General features: G+C 39.6%; 1 protein-coding gene across 2 annotated transcripts in view; it reads left to right on the forward strand.

The window, feature by feature from the left end:
- LOC109041494 (pyrethroid hydrolase Ces2a) overlaps window positions 1-25385 on the forward strand; it is a 187183-nt gene that overhangs the window by 68993 nt on the left and 92805 nt on the right. For both annotated transcript variants that reach the window (XM_072301389.1, XM_072301393.1), the window contains 3 exons: window positions 2909-3094; window positions 3991-4193; window positions 17437-17596. In XM_072301389.1, coding sequence (XP_072157490.1) covers window positions 2909-3094; window positions 3991-4193; window positions 17437-17596 — 549 coding nt within the window. The remainder of the gene's footprint in view (window positions 1-2908; window positions 3095-3990; window positions 4194-17436; window positions 17597-25385) is intronic.

Raw genomic sequence — 25385 nt, forward strand, 5'->3', positions numbered from 1 at the left:
AGAAGGGTGACACGTGTTGTGAGCAGGTAGGGATGGGTTTACGTGGAGAGGGAAACGGAAAATCAGAGGGTGGGAGGTCCCCCAACCATATGACTCGTCCAGCGTCAAAAACGCAAATATGTCGTTATCAAATCGAGGTAAATTTTGCAACTTCGGTCGCGCAAATCGAAAAACCAAGGGGTCTTGGCACATCTAGACCCTATGAGCTTTCATTTAAAACAAATCCGAGGAAAATCGGTCCAGTAGTTTCCGAGATCGAATTAGCACAAACTGTCCAGCGGCAAAAACGCTAATATGTCGTTATCAAATCGAGGTAAATTTTGCAACGTCGGTCGCGCAAATCGAAAAACCAAGGGATGTTGGCACGTCTACAGCCTAAGAGCTTTCATTTAAAACAAATCCGAGGAAAATCGGTCCAGTAGTTTCCGAGATCGAATTAGCACAAACTGTCCAGCGTCAAAAATGCAAATATGTCGTTATCAAATCAGGGTAAATTTTGCAACGTCGGTCGCGCAAATCGAAAAACCAAGGGATGTTGGCACGTCTACAGCCTAAGAGCTTTCATTTAAAACAAATCCGAGGAAAATCGGTCCAGTAGTTTCCGAGATCGAATTAGCACAAACTGTTGGAGACCAAAAAAAGCCTTAGGATATTAAATATATAGACTACATTATATTTCCAAAAATGAATGTGAAAAGCTCATCTTAGAGAAAACTTTTAAAGAAAGGATAAAATAGAACACTTTCATTTAACTACTTACACAAACAATATTTTGAGCACTTGGAAAATATTAATGAGTATGAGAGAAAAAACTAAAGGCACAAAAACAAATAATTTCAAGAAATATTTGGCCACCGTATTGAATGAATAGTTGAAAATAGTAATGAGTATGAGAGAAAAAACTAAAAGCAAAATAATAAACGTAAACACGATAGCACAATAATAACACGCACGTGTAAGCACGTGTAAGCACAATAATATACGTTCAAAGACGATTTTCTCATTCTTTGCCTCTGTGGCCTTATTAATTTTTGAAATCCATGTTGATAATTTTTCTGTGAGTAAATTTTCCTTTGAACTTTTTTTCATCTATTTTACTTTCGAAACTCATTTGTGCATTGAATAAAATTTCACTTAAGTTTCACTTAAATTTCACATTTAATTTCTCTGCGGCTTAAAGTCAAACAAATGTTGCTTAATTAAGATGGGACCGGGAAGTAATTATAAAAATTATTAAATAATATTATATATATATATGTCTGTCTGTGTGTGTGTGTGTGTGTGTGTGTGTGTGTGTGTGTGTGTGTGTGTGTGTGTGTGTGAGGGTGTGTGTGTGTGTGTAGGTAGGAGCGTATGTGTGTGTGAGTGATGGTGCGTGTGTGTGTGTGTGTGTGTGTGTAGAATGGGTAGCCCGAAATACGATAGCGAAAACACAATAAAAAAACCCTGCCGCAAGCGCGGGGTTTTTCCGTGGGGTTGCCGGCAAGTAGGGGACGGTTCTTTTTGTAGTCCGCGCATTTACCGCGGCATGAGTGTATTTTCCGAAGGGTACCTAGCGTCACATTGGGGAATGAAATCATTTACCCTTCCCCTCTTGCCACAGATATATCTCAAGAAACGGTTCCCCTTGGCTGCGCAACTCCCAGAGAACCGATCTGTCGGTACTCTCCCTATACAGGTACTCTACTCCTACCCCCCCCCCCCCCCACACCCGTAAAATCGGTAAATTGCCACTATTATGGAACGCGTTGGCCGATTTCGCTGAAATTCAATAGGAGACCAGTCTTAGTAGATATCGAACTACCATCAAAATTTCAGCTCAAAATATCCATTTTTACTCGAGTTATCGCGTGGACAAAATTAAACCTCCCCCCACTTTGACCCCTCGCTCTGCGAAAAGTAATTAACGCATTCCGATTTTTTCTTCACAGTTCAAAAGTACTCTTAGAGGACTATAAACCCCAGAAGTTTCGTTTCAAGAAACTTAAAAATTAACTGCCGCTCAACGCTCTGAAAACTGAAAAATCCTCACGCTGACTGAAATACACACACACACACACCCTCACACACACACACACACACACCCTCACGCACGCACACACGCACGCACCCTCACACCCTCACACACACACACCGTCCTGTATGAAAAATAATTGTGGGGCCACCGGATTTGTGTGTTGTTGTAAAACTAACCTAACCTAACCTAAGCTCAAGACCAATCCACACAGGTCAGTCATAGATCGTATTCGATACATCGAACGGGTAAGATTGTATCGATATCGATTGGTTTAAAACATAAACATAGCCTCCAAAGTAAATTCAGAAATCTGAGAGAGCGGGTCTTTTGTAACAGATGTTTTATTCTTTTAGTACCAAATGCCAATGCAAAGTGAAATTGTCGGGAAATATCTCATTTTCAGCTTTTCCAACCTAAATCCTTACAGTTTCGCTTGAGGTTATGTTCTATTGTTTTGAACCAAACGATACATCGAACCGTTATCGAATACGGTCTATTGCGCATCTTTTTGAAAGCCACTTCCCCGCCCGGCCCTAACTCGGCGGCACTCAATTCTTCGTCACAATGGGTGTTCCCATAAAAAATACATTGCAGGCACTCAATACGACGTCTTTGCGCAGTAGAGTACCAAAACTCGTCCTCGGGAATGACTGACCTGTGTAGATTGGTCTTGACCTAAGCTAACGATATTTCGGCCGAAACAGCCTAATTTCTTCTAACCAAATTTAACCTAACCTAATCTAACCTCGAGTTAACCTAACCTAACCTGACCTATCGGGCTTTTTTTTAGCCGATAAATGCCGTTTTCCGTCACGGTTTTAGTATATTTTCCGAAGAAAACACGGAAGGAATCGATGAGTATTCAAAAGATGAAAAACGGTGTGTTACCAGGTTTTTTGTGCTTTGGAGATGCTGAAGCTAGAGGGAACTTGGGACTCTTGGACCAGTACCTAGCAATGCGCTGGGTACAGGAAAACATAAACAAATTTGGAGGGGATGTCAATAAAGTGACGGTGATGGGTCACTCTTCCGGTGCGGCAAGTATTATGTATCATTTGGTGTCTCCACGCACAAAACGTAAGTTCATAACTTCAGACAGAATCCTACCCAAACTTAAGCATATTAATTTGGGCAGAGAACTGCATGTGGCTTATCGCATCCCTGCCCTTCAAGAGGCACTCATGTTGTTTGCATGTTCAAGGAAAACTAGTTTCCACTTTTATAACGCCTGCGGTGTTTCCTTCCTTCAAAGAAAGAAATTATTTGAAATACAACATGCAAGTGGTCCGTCCATCCGTCCCTTTTAGAAGGCATAATTTTATACCTATACTATTTTCAGTGAAGCTCTGTATTCAGCAGGAGATTCCGCGTTCGTTTTCCAACTACCCAAGTAGCAATGATCGCGATAAATAGCGATTTTATCGGTTGATTATCGCGATTGTATCGGTGGCAATTAATCGCAATATTATCGAATAAAAAATTGCGATCTATGGCGATTAAATCGCTATGCATCGCAATTTTTTGTTCAATAAAATCGCGATCAATTTTCGTCGATGAGATCGAGACTAAATCGCCATTTATCGCCATTTTTGTTGCGATAATATTGCGACAAATTGCTGGGCGATAAAATCGCGATTTTATTGCAACAAGATCGAGGATAATCGCTCAGATGTTGATGATCTTAGCAATTTTATCGCCGACAAAATCGCAACAAATCGCGATTTTTCCGTTGAAAAATGCTACTTGGGTAAGGGCGGGTCCGAGTTTCATAGGCTCAAGCGAGCGAGTTGCCTGTGGCTGTTTGTTGGATAAGTAAGTACCTAGGTACCTACCTATTGAAGAGAGATGGGGACCATGCACTAGATTAGTTCCTAGGGCTTCTAGAAGAAATAATCAGAGAAAAAAATGCAGTTATAAACAAGTATACAAAATACAGATAAAAAAAGGACTCACTGAAAAATTTTAATTTTCAGAGCTCTTCCAGAGCGCAATCATGATGTCTGGATGCTTGACTTCTCCCATAGCGCAGAAATCGAACACTCAGATCATCGAAGCATCGTTCCAATTGGCAAAAAGTTTAGGATGTTATTTCCCACATGACACAAAACTCGTCGTCCGTTGTTTGAGAACAAAATCAGCGTTTGAACTTCTCGACGCATACGGGAAACAGAACATTGTAAGTTCATTAATATTATTCGTCAGATGACCTTTACTGACTTTGATATTCAGCCCAGCATCAAAAGAGATTATTTTTCATTATTCAAGGGTAGGGAATTTTACTTCGGTTCATCTCACCCTTTAGTTGCGGTAGGACAGCCAACGCATAGTATTCAACACATGGGAAAGTAAGCAAGACACATTTTGCTCAATCTATATCATTGCGGGATATAACTTGTAAAACGTCACCATCACTTTCACTGGTGGGCCTTGTCTCCACGGGCCGTTTCACGGGATTTGTCCCAGGGAAAAATCCCACTTACAAAGTTGGGAAAAATATTGAGTTAATCAATATTTTTCCCAGTAGGTACCAAGTACCTAGGGGTCCTTGTACCCCTAGGACCCACTGAGAGAGGAAGAAGAAGTGAAAACGAATTGTGCGATATTTTGTTGATTACTCTATTGTTCATGTTTGTTCAGTTAAAATAATGTGTCTAATTGTCAATTGAGTCCCTGGTAAAAATGGCAAGTTTTAGGTCAGTGAATCTTCCACTGAGGTCAGTGCGATTTGCTCTGAGGTCAGTTCAGTTTTCTCTGACGTAAGTGTTGAAGCACTTACCCAAGAAGTCAGCACTGAGGTAAGAGGCACTGGCGTCGGGAGAAACACTTACTTAAGTGTAGAGATATCTGTGGGGTAAGCGGGACTGAGGTCAGGACTTGGTTCAGAGGGTAAGTCTCCGACATCAGTCTTAATCGAACCGCACTCACTCCCAAAAAGTAGAGATGGCTCCCCCTTCCCCCACTCTATTTCATTTTCGTGGGGGAATATTTCCTCGGGATACGGGGACCACAAAGAGGTTGTTCCAAAAACGCCGATTTTGGCCCCCCCCCCTGGATTTGGCCCAAACTTTTCTTAGATGTTGTACTAAGTGTCCCCGATGCTTGGGCAAAATTTCAGCCCCCTCGAATAATTAGGGGGGAGGGGGCAGGGGGCAAAGTTGCAATTTTTTTAATACTTTAAAAATCGATATCTCGCGAACGGTTTGAGTGTAAGTGTTGCAAATATTCTCTACAAGAATATTAATGCTGTTTGCAAGGTTGCGTAATTTCTCACGGTCATAAATCGATTTTCTCGATTTTGAAGGTTCGACTTTTCTTCGTTTTTCGTCTCTCCTCTCCAGGCGATCGTTGCTACGTGAATAAAAACCTGTAGAGGTGTTTCTCCATGAAATTATGCATCTACCACACTTTGTTTGACCTTGGGGAAACGATTCGTTCGTGAGTTACAGCGATTTTTCTGCGCGTTACCACCGGTTACACGCGGGCGGCATGTCGGCGGCGCTCCATCCCGCGCGGGCAAGGCAGAGGTTGTTTCACCGCTAGGGCCTTATATTCATGCTGTAGGCTGTAATTATCGATATTTTCTCCTCCCCCCACCCCTCCCCTGCGCTCAAAAATGATCTCTTCAAGACGAGGACATCGGCCCCCTCCATAATTTCCCGTTGGTCAAAAATTGACGTAGATTTTCCGGAAAAAGATGATTTCCCAGGTAATCGACCACAAGGAAACCGATTTTCATGGTCCCGAGGCCCCCCTAGCCGCCCTCGGGGGGTAAAAGGGGGAGGCACAATGTCTCCCGACTTTTGGGATCGAGACCCCCTCTTTACCTCCCAAGGGGGGCATGGAGGGTTTCGGGACCGTGAAATTCGGATTCCTTGGGGTCAATTTCCTACTCAACCTCGAGGTCCCCCACTTCGTACTACGTAAACCAACCGAGAAAAAGACCTGTTACGGGTGGTCTGGCATACCCTGTACAACGAAGTATTAAACAAATATTTATTGGAGGAGAAGGGTGGGGGGAGGAGAAAATATCGATAATTACAGCCTACAGTATGAATATAAGGCCCTAGCGGTGAAACAACCTCTGCCTTGCCCGCGCGGGATGGAGCGCCGCCGACATGCCGCCCGCGTGTAACCGGTGGTAACGCGCAGAAAAATCGCTGTAACTCACGAACGAATCGTTTCCCCAAGGTCAAACAAAGTGTGGTAGATGCATAATTTCTTGGAGAAACACCTCAACAGGTTTTTATTCACGTAGCAACGATCGCCTGGAGAGGAGAGACGAAAAACGAAAAAAAGTCGAACCTTCAAAATCGAGAAAATCGATTTATGACCGTGAGAAATTACGCAACCTTGCAAACAGCATTAATATTCTTGTAGAGAATATTTTTAAACGTTTTTTAGCACAAACCGCAACACTTACACTCAAACCGTTAACGAGATATCGATTTTTAAAGTTTTAAAAAAATTGCAACGTTGCCCCCGTGCTCCCTCCCCCGTAATTATTCGAGGGGGCTGAAATTTTGCCCAAGCATCGAGGACACTTAGTACAGCATCTGAGCAAAGTTTGGGCCAAATCCAGGGGGGGGGGGGGGGCAAAATCGGCGTTTTTGGAACAACCTCTTTATCTTTCAGAGAGGCATATTTTGTAGGAGGTGGGATTTTCTAAGAGGGAAGGAAAACTTGTTTAGGTAGCCCCACTCTTGAATAATTTGTTTTGCCCTCTTCGTTTATAATGGCACTTACATAGGTAATTAAAACACAAAAAAAAATGAGATCGGTAAAAATATTATCACCGCTATAATATGTATTTCGATGTATTTATTTAAGCATTATTATTTTTTTTAACTTAAGAGTTTTTTTTTAAAAAAAATTGATTTTAATTTGGCTTTAATTTTTCTCAGTTTTAACTCTTTTTAAAATATTTCAGTCTTAATTTGTTTTTTTAAATTTTCCTACTTTATTTTTAATTCTTTTCTAACTTTTTTACTCCTTTACTTTCAATTTTTGTGTCTGCTAATTTATATTTTTCGTATCATTTCAACTTTAATTATTTTTTTTTACATCCTTAGCTATAATTTTGAATTTTAATGCGTTCCAATGTTTTTTGTTTTCAAAGAAACATACCTTATAAAACTTTATTTACATGTTGATTGATTAAAAAAGAATAATAAAAAAATTAAGTATCGGATTCACATTCAAAGACAAAATCATCATTTGCTGGCAAAATTACTCCAATGGGGCCATGAAATGGCATAATTACGCCCCTAACACATACACGCGCAGTTAGTGTATTGATCACCGAAGTTAAGCTACGTCGGGCGTAGTTAGTACTTACAATTAGATTGGAGACCGCATTGGAACGAGCGTTGTCCCCTGAAGATTGTGATACTTACTTGTGATTGAAAACTCACAGCAGCCCTCCCTGGTCATCAAATAGTGACTTAACGTACCTGGCAGATCGGTAATTAACGAAATTTTTGCCTGTACAGTATTTCTGGGAGTTTCCACTCCGCTTACGTCTGAGACACTTAGGTCAGTGCCACTTACATCAGAGGCACTTGCCTTTGGAACAGACCTAACACTGAGGTAGCAGATCAGCGCCCGGCAGCACTGACATCAGTGTTGAAGGTCTGTTCCAAAGGCAAGTTACTGATCTGAGCACTTGCCATTTTTACCAGGACCTGCCCTTGATTTTCACTTCAAGCCAGGTGCAAAACCTAAATTCTGTAGAGCTCGACCGCTTCCCTATTCCATGCTAGATCAGTACGCTGCCCAAATTGATGAAAAAATCAAATCAGGATTCTATAAAATGGTTGATCATTCTGAGTGGGCTAGTCCCACACATGTTGTTGTCAAAAACAACAAGCTGAGAATTACGGGCGAAACCACTCTCAATCCTAACCTAATAATTGACGACTATCCTATTCCCAGGCCGGAGGAACTCTTTGCAAAAATTCGTGGCTGTAAATACTTTTGCAAGCTGGATGTTAAGGACGCATTCATGCATCTTCGGTGCTCTCAGGCTGCATGCGAAGCGATGACTTTGAACACTCCAACGCATGGGTTAATCCAGCCTACAAGAGCGCAGTATGGTGTCTCTGATATCCCCCCTGGTAAAAATGGCAAGTGCTCAGATCAGTAGCACTTGCCTTCTGAACAGACCTTCAACACTGATGTCAGTGCTGCCGGGCGCTGATCTGCTACCTCAGTGTTAGGTCTGTTCCAAAGGCAAGTGCCTCTGATGTAAGTGGCACTGACCTAAGTGTCTCAGACGTAAGCGGAGTGGAAACTCCCAGAAATACTGTACAAGCAAAAATTTAGTTAATTACCGATCCGCCAGGTACGTTAAGTCACTATTTGATGACCAGGGAGGGTTGCTGTGAGTTTTCAATCACAAGTAAGTATCACAATCTTCAGGGGACAACGCTCGTTCCAATGCGGTCTCCAATCTAATTGTAAGTACTAACTACGCCCGACGTAGCTTAACTTCGGTGATCAATACACTAACTGCGCGTGTATATGTTAGGGGCGTAATTATGCCATTCCATGGCCCCATTGGAGTAATTTTGCCAGCAAATGATGATTTTGTCTTTGAATGTGAATCCGATACTTAATTTTTTTATTATTCTTTTTTAATCAATCAACATGTAAATAAAGTTTTATAAGGTATGTTTCTTTGAAAACAAAAAAAATTGGAACGCATTAAAATTCAAAATTATAGCTAAGGATGTAAAAAAAAATAATTAAAGTTGAAATGATACAATAAATATAAATTAGCAGACACAAAAATTGAAAGTAAAGGAGTAAAAAAGTTAGAAAAGAATTAAAAATAAAGTAGGAAAATTTAAAAAAAAATTAAGACTGGAGCATTTTAAAAAGAGTTAAAACTGAGAAAAATTAAAACCAAAAAAACAATTTTTTTTGAAAAAAACTCCTAAGTTAAAAAAAATAATAATGCTTAAATAAATACATCGAAATACATATTATAGCGGTGATAATATTTTTACCGATCTCATTTTTTTTTGTGTTTTACTTATTTAAGCGCCATCTTAAACGAAGAGGGTAAAACAAATTATTCAAGAGTGTGGCTATCTGAACTAGTTTTCCTTCCCTCTTACAAAATCCCACCTTCTACAAAATACGCCTCTCTGAAAGATAAAGTTTATGGTCCCCGTATCCCGAAGAAATATTCCCCTACGAAAATGAAATAGGGCTGGGGAAGGGGGAGTCATCTCTACTTTTTGGGAGTGAGTGCGGTTCGATTAAGACTGATGTCAGAGACTTACCCTCTGAACCAAGTCTTGACCTCAGTCTGCTTACCTCAGAGATATCTCTGCACTTAGGTAAGTGTTTCTCCCGGCGTCAGTGCCTCTTACCTCAGTGCCGACTGCTTGGGTAAGTGCTTTAACACTTACGTCAGAGAAAACTGAACTGACCTCAGAGCAAATTGCATTGACTTCAGTGGAAAATTCACTGACCTAACACTTGCTATTTTTACCAGGGATTTCATTCCTGCGATTCGAACTTGGGACAAATCCCATGAAAACGTCTCGTGGAGACAAGGCCGTAGATAATCTGCGTTTTCATATAAGGTACAAATCCAAGTGTGATGAAGGACCACTGATTTCTGAAAAGATCGAATCGAGCCAAAAAATATGGGTATAGTATCATCATATGGTGTTAGAAGCCATGCTATTAGGTATATCTTATCGATTGCCAAAAGCGATTTTCCGAACTACGAACGGAAATGAAATGTATAGGTACAGGAAAATAGAAAATTAATAATGATATCCCACAATTATTGAGAAAGTCAATGATAATGACACTGATCAGATTTTTTGAGGAAGTTAATTGTTGGTATTTATCAAATCCTGCAATAACACCCGTAAATTCGAGTTCATTTTGAAATTTCAAGAAAAATGAGTGCTTTCACTAAAATTACTTTTTTTATTTTTCTGTTACTGCTAAGGGGAATGTTGGGGCGTTAAAAAAATGGGCTTAAAATAAAACTAAAAAAGCAAGGGCTCATTGTACAAGGGATGTTAAGAAAATTACTTCTTCGCAAGAGTGAAGGTAATCCTCAAATTAAAGAAACTGTCAGTAAGACCAACACTCTGCCATTTTCCTTTAAATATAATTGATTGCAGAAGTATGAAGTAAAGAAGTATGTTTTACTGTTTTATTTTATCATTGGAAAAAAGGCATTGTGAACAAAAAATTCTACAATTTAAAATTCCATGTATTTAGAAAACATCAGCGTTTAGTGATTGACACACATGGCAAAATATACTATGGCATAAATTACTCTCATTACCTATGGGACTTCACCTTAATCCTTATCTAAATTATCATAGCACTGTGTAATGTATGAACGACCATCGCATTTCATGAGCATACATTATATTGACGTCAAAAGTATCCGATACGGAAACAATAATGTTTTCAGCTTTATACTGCTGAGTGTATAACTGGTTCAATGCCAGTATAATGTTAGCATTACACTAATGATTGTATAACTGTATGATGAGTGTATACCAGTCACGGCCACCAGATGGCGCCGTGCTTTTCAATGTGCGAGTCCCGTTTTCTCTAGGCCCAAGCCTGTCTCATATGAATGGTTTTTGTCTCGTTATTCTTCTCACTTCTTAAGATGTTTATGATTTACTACTAGGAATTTAACTTTTCTTTTAATATTTATATTTGAGAGGTTATAAGAGGTTAAAAGTTGCGCTCTCTTCTTCACAGCTTCATATCAATATACTTAGGCATACCCGAGAAATCTAACTCGTCAATGGTACCATTGGTACCTACCTTTAACAAGATTGGACACAACGAAAGTCTCAACGTGGAACAAGGCCGTAAGGTGTCCTCGTCCTCTCTCCGCGGCCTCAGCGCTACCCCCGCGGGACCGTCTTTTCAAGGATGACAGTGCATTGTTATTTCATGTGCTAGCTAGCATAATGCTAAGGCGCACATAATTAGTGAAGTGTCAAGATAATACTGCTGAGTGTAGAATTAGTATAATGCCAGTGTAATGCTAGCATTACACTCGTGAGTGCATAGCTAGTATAATGCTATAGCATTACACTCGTGAGTGTAAAGCTAGTGTAATGCTAGCATAATGCAATTCTGTATGCAAATCACTTTATGTTAGCTATACACTCACGAGTGTAATGCTAGCATTATACTTATTTTTGCAGGGGATATATTGCCACCGATATATTGCGATAACCAACCGATAAAATCGCTATTTATCGCTTGAGTCCCTTTATACCAGGAGTTAAGACAAATCGACTATCAGCTGACTGGCAGCCGGCCTTGGCTGGCCATGGAGGCACAAACGAAGGCACCCAAACGAAGGATACTGAGGGATACCTAAGGACCAGGAATCTTGCGATGTCTGTCACACAAAAACAAAAACAACAACATCAACAAATTGATCAATTAAAAAGAAAATGAGATTGGTTTGTGAATAATTTCTAAATCTATTTTCATTTTGGACCGATGGAAATAACAATTTTCTCATGATAAACCGGAATTAGGTAATATTTTCATTATTTTTGTTCACATTCGAGTCACCGCCATCTTGGTGCACTCGTTTGTGACTCCATGAGAGAGAACCAATCAGATTTGGATTTTTTTTTTAGGCCACTTTCAGCCCAACCAAAAGTGAGTTGTCGTAACTCTGGGTATAAAGGGACTCTATTTATCGCGACCGCACTGCTACTTGTGATAAAGTTTGTATAGGTAATTTGAGCCAGAGAATCCATTTTTAGGGTCGTTTCGACGTTTTCAAATCCGCTTGGGATTTTCACGTACTGCTGTGGTCATCCGAACAACTTCGACGTTGAATATCACCCAAATCGTTAAGTACTAGAAAGTCTGAGACTATGTTTTGGCGAAGTTAGAGTCGTGACCGAGCAGTGGTGCCGGAAGTACAAGTGGCTGTTAGACCATGACCTTGATAGTTTGATGGCTTGGTTTGATCTTGTGATTCGTGGAGATGAGGGAAAAGACATCAGCAGACGTAGAAGCGCAACAATCACATAAATTAATTCCTGGCCAATACCAAAGGTCCCTGACTTTTTCCGGCTAGTTTTCCCGTGACGGTTCCTTGTTGCAGGCAACAACCGTGTATATCGGGTGTTCCAGAGCACCCGCCCACTACCTTTTTCTCGGAAACGGCCGAGAATTGAACTTCAGGGCTATATCAGCCCCATAAAATTCAATAAAAATATTATCAGCCCCCATTTTGGGAGGGTTTTAAGAGGGGTGCCCTAGGGAGGAGCGAAAAAACATTTTTTTCGAAATCCGATGACGGCTAGTAAAAAAAAAAAAGTGCCTTTAGGTACTAAATGGACGAGGAAAGAATCCTGGCTCAACAGGACAACGCTTTCATCGAACTTATGGGGCTCGAATTTTCAAAATCTCAAATTTTCGATTTTACCGTGTATTTTTCTAAGATAATTTCTGAGCGATTGAAAAGACAGAACTAATACGCATTACATATGTTTGCACCAGGGGGCTATGCCCTCTGGCCGCTACGCGGCCTAACCCCCATGGGGCGCTTTGCGCTCTCTTAGGCCCACGTCGACAAAAGAACGACCAACAAAAAAAAATGAAAATATTTTCATAGGTACTCGACTCTCATTTGTCCAATCTTTCTCTGACCGGGAGCGATTGGACCAATGAGAATTAAATGAAAAAATCGGCATTTATTCCAAACTTCACGCCAAGACTACAACGAAACTGAACGGAGGGTATCGTCGCTTTTGGATAGTCTGTAGCAAAGAAGCATACCTTCGATTCACTTACCCTACTAACAGACCAAGATTCAACATTTCCCGCTTAGTTCAATTTTCCACTGAAATTCCCGCCATTTTTCTTTGGCGGGAATTTCAAATTTTGCCCCCCTTCTGAAGCTGTCTGGTTTACTCTTATATAAAGAACCTGGGTCTTATTTTCAAATTCTGAATACAGTGGACTCATCTAGGGACTACCACGTGTCAATATCTGCAAAATCATGGAAATCGGCCCGTATGTCTTTTTGGGGAGCCACAGTTATCACCAATCTAATTTCTTCTATTCCAAGATTGGGTGAAACTATTGTTTTCTGAGTTTGGGGTGGGTTTTCTGTCAGTTCCTAATGCTACTCTTCATCGGTTTTTTTCCATTTTTAATTATATTCTTAATTTTAATTCATTTAATTTTCCTGCACGTGCACGGATCTAATAATCCTTTAGGTCCAGTTGGATCTTATGATCAAACGAATGAACGTTCAAACGAACGATGACAAAAAATAAAAATTTACATTGTTTAATTGGGAAGATTCGCAACTTTACCACGTAATATAAAAAAGTCTCGGTCATATTTTCAAAATCTAAATAAAGCGGGCTTAGGTATCTAAAGCAAAAATCATGAAAATCGGCCCGGTGGAACACTGGAATAAGCGTTACCAGATATGCAAATTTAGGAGGTCTCGGAGCTTATAGTGTAGATGAATGGGTAATTTGAGTCAGAGAATCGATTTTTAAGGTCGAAAAAGCGATAGATCGTATTCACATGTCGATTTTTGCGATATTTTGTCTAAAAAAGCGATTTTTATACGTGTATCCCAAGAAATTTCGATTTATCGATACATGCCTTCCATAAATCGAAATTTTGACATTAAAGATAGATTCCTCGTGAAAAAATACATAGGGCGACGGATGTACACCTTAGAGTACCTATACATATAGCGAGAGTATGGACAGATCGCTTCATGGAGGGCTTAGGGCCCAAAAGTGCAGCCACTCTTCTAACCAACTACTAACGCACAAAATTTCACTGCCAGTCTGCGGATTCCAATTCTAACCAAGATGGCTTAGAATGTATATAAATGAGCGTTCTTCCGCAAAAATGATTAAATTTATGCAAAAACTAAGTCAAATACGTGCGCTTTACAAACGATGGTTCGTAACAATTGTATTAGTAAATCGCTCTGGATAATTGAAATTCATAGGTTGGCTGCATTCCTGGGCCCTAACTTTATTCGCGGAGGCATCGGTGAAGGCCTGATGGATTTTCGGAGTTTCACATCTGTCTATACTCTCGCTATACAGGTACTCTAGTACACCTGTACGAAGTACGTAGAAATGTCGACAACTAAGGTACGATTCATACGAGTTTTCTGACTGAATTCGCTGATGGGTCATTCCACGCGAAATCATACAGGGACTGATGCTTGACCGACTCCGATTTTTTTTATAATTTGGTTTTTTGTTACTTTATCCAATAGAAGCACAAAAACTATTTTTTCACATTTCTCTGACCAACCTGGCTTCCGTGGCAGTCTTGTAGAGTTGAGGTTATGAACTGAATTTAAAAAATCGCCCTTCACAAAAATGGGCGTGGTCTCAGTTCTGCAAGGCGCGGCATGTCATCATTGAAAACGATCTCCTATAAATCTGATCTGAAACGATCCCAAATCTGAGATCGACTACAGAACTGGAGACAATGATTTTGCGGATATTGACACGTGATAGTCCCTAGATGAGCCCACTGTATTCAGAATTTGAAAATAAGACCCAGGTTCTTTATATAAGAGTAAACCAGACAGCTTCAGAAGGGGGGCAAAATTTGAAATTCCCGCCAAAGAAAAATGGCGGGAATTTCAGTGGAAAATTGAACTAAGCGGGAAATGTTGAATCTTGGTCTGTTAGTAGGGTAAGTGAATCGAAGGTATGCTTCTTTGCTACAGACTATCCAAAAGCGACGATACCCTCCGTTCAGTTTCGTTGTAGTCTTGGCGTGAAGTTTGGAATAAATGCCGATTTTTTCATTTAATTCTCATTGGTCCAATCGCTCCCGGTCAGAGAAAGATTGGACAAATGAGAGTCGAGTACCTATGAAAATATTTTCATTTTTTTTTGTTGGTCGTTCTTTTGTCGACGTGGGCCTAAGAGAGCGCAAAGCGCCCCATGGGGGTTAGGCCGCGTAGCGGCCAGAGGGCATAGCCCCCTGGTGCAAACATATGTAATGCGTATTAGTTCTGTCTTTTCAATCGCTCAGAAATTATCTTAGAAAAATACACGGTAAAATCGAAAATTTGAGATTTTGAAAATTCGAGCCCCATAAGTTCGATGAAAGCGTTGTCCTGTTGAGCCAGGATTCTTTCCTCGTCCATTTAGTACCTAAAGGCACTTTTTTTTTTTTACTAGCCGTCATCGGATTTCGAAAAAAATGTTTTTTCGCTCCTCCCTAGGGCACCCCTCTTAAAACCCTCCCAAAATGGGGGCTGATAATATTTTTATTGAATTTTATGGGGCTGATATAGCCCTGAAGTTCAATTCTCGGCCGTTTCCGAGAAAAAGGTAGTGGGCGGGTGCTCTGGAACACCCGATATACACGGTTGTTGCCTGCAACAAGGAACCGTCACGGGAAAACTAGCCGGAAAAAGTCAGGGACCTTTGGTATTGGCCAGGAATTAATTTATGTGATTGTTGCGCTTCTACGTCTGCTGATGTCTTTTCCCTCATCTCCACGAATCACAAGATCAAACCAAGCCATCAAACTATCAAGGTCATGGTCTAACAGCCACTTGTACTTCCGGCACCACTGCTCGGTCACGACTCTAACTTCGCCAAAACATAGTCTCAGACTTTCTAGTACTTAACGATTTGGGTGATATTCAACGTCGAAGTTGTTCGGATGACCACAGCAGTACGTGAAAATCCCAAGCGGATTTGAAAACGTCGAAACGACCCTAAAAATGGATTCTCTGGCTCAAATTACCTATACAAACTTTATCACAAGTAGCAGTGCGGTCGCGATAAATAGAGTCCCTTTATACCCAGAGTTACGACAACTCACTTTTGGTTGGGCTGAAAGTGGCCTAAAAAAAAAATCCAAATCTGATTGGTTCTCTCTCATGGAGTCACAAACGAGTGCACCAAGATGGCGGTGACTCGAATGTGAACAAAAATAATGAAAATATTACCTAATTCCGGTTTATCATGAGTTTTTTTTTTGTTGGTTGTTCTTTTGTCGACGTGGGCCTAAGAGAGCGCAAAGCGCCCGTTGGGGGTTGGGCCGCGTAGCGGCCAGAGGGCATAGCCCCCTGGTGTAAACATATGTAGTACGTATCAGTTCTGTCTTTTCAATCGCTCAGAAATTATCTTAGAAAAAAACACGATAAAATCACTAACAACAATTGGTTAAAGTGAAGCCCAAGTAGCATTTTGCAACGAAAAAATTGCAATTTAAATGAAATAAAATTTCCAGATGATTTCAACTTTCTTGCAAGAAAATTGCAATTATTTTACAACATCTGACCCCCTCATTGTAAAAAAGTTGCAATTTTTTTTTTTGCAAAGAAATTTCAATATTGACGACCTTTAAATTTCAACCCCTAAATTTTCCGAGGAAATTATAATAATTCGAACCCATGCTTACCTAATGTCCTACGACGTTTAGCAGCATAAAATACCGGACGCCCTTGAGTGGGCTTGCACCCGACCCGCGAATGTCATAGCGGAGCACTCTTCCACTGAGCTACAGGGAGCTGATGATGAGCTGGGTTGAAATCACGCCTGTTAAGGCTGTTATCGCATGCATTGCGTCAGTGCGTGGCTCAACATTCATCATAGATTTGATTAACGCCGTTTTTTTTCAGGCTTCTTTCTTTTGCCTATTATTTATTTTTTTTCGTGTTATTTATTTTTTTCATATTTTTTTTGTCTGATTTTTTTTTTTTCGATATCACGTAATAGGTACTCACACTAAATTTACACCGGTGTAAATTACACCACATACTAACTTGAGAACTTAAAAATATTTTCAAAAAATATTTTTAAAATATTTTCAAAACTTTCTTATGGAATATTTTTAACATGCATGTTTACAGGCAATATTTTTGAATTATTTTAAAAATATTTTTTGTAAACATTTTCAAAATATTCCTTTAAAATGTTTTAAAAATATTTTGAAAATATTTTAATTACAATATTGCCATGAAAATATTTTGATAAAGGTGACAATATTTTCAAAATATGTTGGGCTATATGGGTTAGGTGAGACATTTAAGTCGAAAAAACTTTAAAACAACTAGAGAATTGGATGCCAGGCACATGGCGTGAATTTGTTACAACATGATTGCACCGAAATTGCAGTCTTTATAGTGCCTTGAAAAAGAAGGTTAGGCAACAAGCATAATCTACATTTCTTGCAAACTTATTGCAATAAAATTGCAACTTTTAAAGCGCCTTCAAATGAACGTATAGGCAACAAGCAAAAATTGCAATCAACTCACAATCCATTGCAATGAAATTGTAATCCATGCTACTTGGGAGGGGAAATTTTTTTTGCTCGCTTATCTCTTGGCCAGATTAAAATTCGCTGAAACTAAATACTTTAATAAAATTAATAATCTTGATTTCCAGAAAGGAAATTCAGATGTGTTTTTGCCTGTGATCGATTCTTTTCTTCCTGCCTCGGAACAATACCTTTCAAAATCACCACTTGAAACATTGGAAGAAGGTTCTTTTATGAAAATCCCACTTTTGACTGGTATTGTAGATTATGACGGAGTTGCATATCTAGGTATGTATTCATTATGAATGTGATGATCTAATTTATTCAAGTGAAATAGGTGGGCGACCTATCCAGCCAATTGATCATACCAATGAACGCCAATTTTTTGTGTCTACATTTATCACTGGTTTATTCAAGAAAACAAAAGTATGGCAACGGTTTTCACATGGAGTTGACTTAAACAGTGGTCGGTACAAGAATTTTCAAAAATCACGAGTAAATCGAAGAACATATGTAGTAAACAGGGAAAACCGGCTGTATATTTACGGGCAAAAGATGCAAAATGTATACGTACCATTATACGAGGTCTGTTAGATTAGAAACCGGATTTTGGTCATAACTAGCCCACAATGCGTCCAAATTACGTTTTCTTGAGCTTTTCTGATAGCTGAAAATATATTTAAGAACGCTACGTTCACAAATTTGAAAAATCATAATTAGCTTTGTTGGTATGTGGCTTGAAGTAAGGCAACCTCAAGGGTGTTTTGCGATTTTTATGTTTGACCGAACCTGTCTCTCTTTTTTCGGTCTTGCACTACATTTTTCAACCCACAAGGACGATTGGAGTTTCGTCTCCATATCGTAGCCGTACACTAAAGTATTGTCACAGAAAATTATCCTATCCAAAAATGTAGGACCATTGTTAGAACGTTCAAGCAGCTAAAGGGAAATTGACATTTGGTTGGATTTTCGTTCAACGGACAACAATCAAGGGGTAAGTGTACCTGAAACTCGATGCGTGTCTACATATTCTATCAAAATTGTATGCACATAGCCTTCAGAAATATTACTCTGTTCAACAAGCTCGAAACGACCATTTTCGAGCACTTTTGCCCGCACTTCTTCCACGTGACGAATGTCAGTTGCCGTTGAGGGTAGATTCCCATACTCCTCATCTTCGACGAACTCCTGACCAGTTTTGAATCGTTTAACCCACTCAAAACAGTGGGAACATCTCATACAATGATCTTGGTAAACTTTACTTAGCATACCAAAAGTTTCGGTACAAGGTATACCGAGTTTAAAACAAAATTAAATGTTGAGTCTTTGCTCTATCAGTGATCGCATGCTGAAAATCGCAAAACGCACCTGACTTACTTGTATTCAAGATGACACAGAATAAACACTGATCAAAATAAACAAAATCCGTGAACGTAGCGTTCTTAAGTATATTTTCAGCTATCATAAAAGCTCAAGAAAACCTAATTCGGACGCATTGTGAGCTAGTTATGACCAAAATCCGGTTTCTAATCTATCAGACCTCGTAAATACGAATACGTAGAGCGGTGCGTACTCCGATTCTACAGGGTGTACCAAAAGTCCGTCCCACCCCTGCTAACTTTTGAACGAATTGAGCTAGGGTAATGAAACTTTGGGAATATTCCTATCTCAAAGGAGACCATCTTTCGGAGGGGGGGTCAAAATTTTGGTCCCCCCTCAGGGGAGGGCGCGAGGGGCCCCCAACTTTTTTTTTTCAAATGGCAACCCCCATCTTGTGATACCTCATTCGAAAGAGCATAAAAAACTAAGAATTTAGGCGAAAACCGCAGATCAATATCTTAATTTTTGACCGAGTCATGATAGGTCAAAGGTCAAATTTGACCTTTTTTCAAAAAATCATAACTCCGGTTCAAATTATAGTAAAGAAAAAAGTAAAACGGGAAAATTTACCAAATTGTGTCCGCTTTTAAGTAAAAATTGCAGAGATCACTTCGTTTTACTTTTAAAGGGGGGCTCGGACTCCCAAAGACGTCAATTCAAAGGTCATTCAATTTTCCCGCGAAATCAGCCATTTCCCCTAGATTTGCCTCCAAATTATCTCAGTAAGGTCAAAATTTGTTCAACATTACGTTGGCAAGTTCCCAAATTTCGGGAAAAGTTTAAAAAAACGAAATTTAAGGTGATTAAATTTGACCGTCTTTTCGTTTTTTTAAATTTTCCCTAAATTTGGGGACTTGCCAACGTAATGTTGAACTGATTTTGACCTTACTGAGATATTGTGGAGTTAAATCTAGGGGAAATTAGCTTATCTCCCGGGAAAATTGAATGACCTTTGAAGTGACGTATTTGGGGATCCGACCCCCCCCCCCTTAAAATTAGTTCGAAGTGATTTCTGCATTTTTTATTTAAAAGGGAACACAATTTTGTAAATTTTTCCGTTTATTTTTTCTTTACGATAATTTGAACCGGAGTTATGATTTTTTGAAAATAAGTCAAATTTGACCTTTGTCCTATCATAACTCGGTCAAAAATTAAGATATTGATCTGCGGTTTGCGCCAAAATTCTTAGTTTTTTATGCTGTTTCAAAGGAGGTATCACAAGGGGTTGCCATTTGAAAAAAAAAGTTGGGGGCCCCCGACCCCCCCCCCCCCCCTGGGGGGAACCAACATTTTGACCCCCCCAAAAGATGGTCTCCTTTAAGATAGGAACATTCCCTAAGTTGCATTTCCCTGGCTTAATTCGTTCAAAAGTTAGCAGGGGTGGGACGGACTATAGGTACACCCTGTATATTCTGTGCTATAGGAGCTACCCGTAACAAATGCGTCACACAAGTAAATGTTACACGTGAGATAAGATACTTTCTCTTGAGAGCGTGCTACTCACCACATGCATAGCGTCATTAAAGAAAGGATCCGAAGGAAGTGAAGAAATTTGCATTTGTCTCAATGTAGCCGGATGACTGTGGTACCGGTCGGGACCCCATCAAATCCATTTCGTCTCGCTCTGGCGGGTGTCGACCAACTTCATTCGACTCCAATAAATTAAATATACAATTAAACAATTTTTTCCTTATATTAAACTACTATCTTACGGCAGTTCCAGCAATTTCTACAATGAATTTGGTAAACACTCTTATTTGGACTGCATTTTGCAATTTGGACCTATAAATCCTGGCTCATCTTGAAAAACACGTATGTGCATAGGGAAACTAATGGTACAAACGTTATTTTTAAATCGGGCTAGAATTTATAGTTCCAAATTGCAAAATTTAGTCCATTTAACAAAGCAAAAATAATGAATAACCGACTTTCTCAAGAATTTTGGGCGACCAGTCGTCTAATTGACGAATATTATTCTCTTTAAAAATAAAAACAAATTCTGTTAGAAAAAACAAGCATTTTTGACATTTTGTCGGTCGAAAGAAATTTCATGGGGAAAAAAGAAATTTCATGAAATTTCTTGTGAAATTTCACGAAATTTCGTTTGATGAAATTTCTTTTAGCAACTCTGCTCATGAAGAATCAGCCCTTTAAACAATTTTTCCGCTATCGTGATACATTTTCAAGAGAGACGAACATTTTCAAACTGTCGAAAATTTTGTAGTTAGATAATGCCTAACGGACAGATAAATATGAGTGGTCCTTCATTAAAAGTAGACGCAGAGTCTTGATTTAAGTTTAATTTGATACCGAAGCCTTTGTACGATGAAAAACACCCTGCCTCTAATGTCCGTGAAATGTAGCTCAAGCATATCTTCCGGATGTATTTTGAGTCGCTGAGTCCGAAAATGGCCTCCACTCATTTCCATCACCATTCACCCTTCAGTTAGGTGCCTACCAAGAAAGCCAATACTTCCCGGGAAAATAAACGAATTTGACTTTTTTCATGGATGCAGTTTTTATTTTGTAAATTTTCCTGGACCCGTGATAGAAACTTTCTTTTGAATTTCAGGATGCTGAATCCAAATTGAACCTTCATTTTTTCCAATTGCCCTCCATTTTTCAGGAAAAGTCGATTTTTGACTTGATTCACTATCATATTCGGCTTTAACAACTTAAAATACAGAAATGTAAGAAGGTTAAGAATAACGATTGCACTCAACACCTTTAATTGCACCACCCACATTTTTTAATAACAATAAATAAGTCAATCACACATCTTTATTACCTTTTCCACAAAATTATGTCACCAATACATACCAAATAATACTTACAGTAAAATCACATGGGTTCAGAAAAAATGTACAAAAAAATTTGCATGCATGATAAAGATACGCCAAATTTAAGCGTTTTTCCGGGAAAAAGTGGCTTTTCTGGAAAACTGAGAGATGGTGGGCAAAAATTTAGAGGCCATTTTTGAACTCAGCGGCTAAAAACACATCGGAAGTGTTATGTAGCAGTTGGTAGTATGTATGAGTAGTGATATTGTCGCTACTTAGGTGTCAGGCCTGCTGGGCAAGCTTGTATCTTTATCAATACACTCTGTCGTTATGTCACGCAACTCGTGCACTTCTCTTTTCCATCATCCTTAGTTTTTCCGATATAACAAATGGCGACGAGTTTAATTTCTTCCGATTTTCAAAATTCGGAACTCTTTCTCTTTAACGTGTTTTTGCGTTAACGGTCGCGTTTTTCTCGCGCTATCGCTCGACCCCGTGAAGTGTGCATCGCATCATGTCGGATGGTGAAACAGATCCTCCTCAACCTCAAAGCCTCGAAGCTAAACTCGCCCAATTAACTGACTTGGTCCTGCAGCTTGCCGCTTCCCAATCTTCACCGACGGTCCAATCCGCCTCCTGGTTCTCTTTTGATGCTTTCTCTACAACGTCTCAAGAACAGATAGAGGATTACTTCGACAGGTTCGAACTCAAATTGAACTTATGCCATGTGCCTAAAACTCAATGGGCAAACCAGGCTCGGGTGCACATGGGCCCCGAGTTAAATGCATCATTAAATGCTCTTTGTTTTCCTGTCCTTCCTAGCTCGCTTGACTTTGCATCACTCAGAAACAAGCTCATTTCTCACTATGCCAAATCGCGTAACAAATTTAGTGAAGCCATCACCTTCCGTAAGATTCATCAGCACGCTGATGAGTCTATATCAGATTTTGTGTCTCGCCTCAAGACCGGTGCGCGATATTGTGAGTTTGGCGACTTCCTAGATTACTCGCTTAGTATTCAGTTCATCCACGGCCTGTTTAGCGATGACATCCGCGATGAAATTGTAACGAAGCAACCTGCCAACTTCGATGCTGCTGTCGCTGTGGCGACTAACCTCGAATCTTCCTTTCAAGCCTCTGCCATCCTCAAGCCCACTTCTGCCCAACACTCAACCACTATCAGCAAGTTTTCACATGAAACTAGACCCAAACTCAAGAAAAACTCAGGAAACTATCGGAGCCGCAGTCATCCTCACAGTAAGAACTCACACCGCAGCCCTTCTCACAGTAAGAATTCTCATTGCAATCCTTCTCACAGTAAGAACACAAACTCTTGTTTATCTTGTGGAGGTTCTCATAACCGCAGTACATGTAAATTTAATAATGCTGTCTGTAATTACTGCAAAATCCGAGGTCACATTGTCAATGCATGTAAGGAGAAAAAGTACTCTAATGGTAAAGAAGTTCATGATAATACCAGAAACAATTCTGATAATTCTAAAGTCAATGATTTTCGTCCCGATTCTGATACTTATTATCTGCAACATCAATTTAAATCGATCTCTGGCGGCAGTCCACCAATTTTGCTCGATGTCCTCATCAATGGTAAATCACTCCGTATGGAGCTCGACACAGGTGGTCCCTGTAGCCTTATCAGTCATAGCACGCTCCAAAAAATATTTCCTCGTGCCAGAATGACTAAAATTAATGAAAGTTTCACCTCTTACACTCAAACTAAGTTCAACTGTATAGGTTACATTTGGGCTAAAGTGACTTTCAGGAATCGTACTGAGTACCTCAAATTATTCATCACTGATATCCCTGGCGATAACATTTTTGGTCGTCAATGGATTGAACCTTTTGCAGATCTCTCTCTTCATGAACTCCTCCACAATCAAACTGATATTAACAATGTATGTGCACACAATTCTCTAAATAAAATGGACTCTATTAACCTTAACAAGTTTCTCGACAAACACAAAGATATTTTTGGGGATAAAGCAGGCACCCTCACTGGACCTGCCCTTGATTTTCACTTCAAGCCAGGTGCAAAACCTAAATTCTGTAGAGCTCGACCGCTTCCCTATTCCATGCTAGATCAGCACGCTGCCCAAATTGATGAAAAAATCAAATCAGGATTCTATAAAATGGTTGATCATTCTGAGTGGGCTAGTCCCACACATGTTGTTGTCAAAAACAACAAGCTGAGAATTACGGGCGAAACCACTCTCAATCCTAACCTAATAATTGACGACTATCCTATTCCCAGGCCGGAGGAACTCTTTGCAAAAATTCGTGGCTGTAAATACTTTTGCAAGCTGGATGTTAAGGACGCATTCATGCATCTTCGGTGCTCTCAGGCTGCATGCGAAGCGATGACTTTGAACACTCCAACGCATGGGTTAATCCAGCCTACAAGAGCGCAGTATGGTGTCTCTGATATCCCCCCTGGTAAAAATGGCAAGTGCTCAGATCAGTAGCACTTGCCTTTGGAACAGACCTAAGCACTGATGTCAGTGCTGCCGGGCGCTGATCTGCTACCTCAGTGTTAGGTCTGTTCCAAAGGCAAGTGCCTCTGATGTAAGTGGCACTGACCTAAGTGTCTCAGACGTAAGCGGAGTGGAAACTCCCAGAAATACTGTGCAGGCAAAAATTTCGTTAATTACCGATCTGCCAGGTATGTTAAGTCACTATTTGACGATCAGGGAGGGCTGCTGTGAGTTTTCAATCCCAAGCAAGTATCACAATCTTCAGGGGACATCGCTCGTTCCCATGCGGTCTCCAATCTAAGTACTAACTACGCCCGACGTAACTTAACTTCGGTGATCGTCCTAGCGATTGGACCACTACACTACCTGCGCGTGTACGTGTTAGGGGCGTAATTTTACCATTTCAGGGCCCCCATTGGGGTAATTTTGCCAGCAAATGATGATTTTGTCTTTGAATGTGAATCCGATACTTAATTTTTCTATTATTCTTTTTTAATCAATCAACATGTAAATGAAGTTTTGTAAGTTACGTTTCTTTGAAAAAAAATGGATCGCACTAAAATTCAAAATTAAAGCTAATGATGCAAAAAAAATAATGAAAGTTGAAATTATACAAAAAATATAAATTAGCAGACACAAAAATTGAAAGTAAAGGAGTAAAAAAGTTAGAAAAGAATTAAAAATAAAGTAGGAAAATTTAAAAAAAAATTAAGACTGGAACATTTTAAAAAGAGTTATAACTGAGAAAAATTAAAACCAAAAAAACAATTTTTTTTAAAAAAAACTCCTAAGTTAAAAAAAATAATAATGCTTAAATAAATACATCGAAATACATATTATAGCGGTGATAATATTTTTACCGATCTCATTTTTTTTTTGGTGTTTTAATTATTTAAGTGCCATCTTAAACGAGAGGGTAAAACAAATTATTCAAGAGTGTGGCTATCTGAACTAGTTTTCCTTCCCTCTTACAAAATCCCACCTTCTACAAAATACGCCTCTCTGAAAGATAAAGTTTATGGTCCCCGTATCCCGAAGAAATATTCCCCTACGAAAATGAAATAGGGCTGGGGAAGGGGGAGTCATCTCTACTTTTTGGGAGTGAGTGCGGTTCGATTAAGACTGATGTCAGAGACTTACGGACCTCAGTGGAAAATTCACTGACCTAACACTTGCCATTTTTACCAGGGCCTGCTGCCTGGCAACGTCGTCTGGAGCAAATTTTAAAAGGTATCAAAGGAGCCGTCAATTTTTTTGATGATATATCAGTATTTGGTTCCTCAATTGAAGAAATCTTTGCAATTCTTGGCGAACTTTTTCAGAAGCTGAGAGAGGCGGGTATTATACTCTCTCGCGAAAAATGTCAATTCTTCCTCACATTTATTGAATTACTTGGTCACATGTTGGATGGAGAAGGAATTCATAAGCT

This window comes from Bemisia tabaci, chromosome 1 (assembly GCF_918797505.1).
Source record: "Bemisia tabaci chromosome 1, PGI_BMITA_v3".
NCBI classification, from domain to species: domain Eukaryota; kingdom Metazoa; phylum Arthropoda; class Insecta; order Hemiptera; family Aleyrodidae; genus Bemisia; species Bemisia tabaci.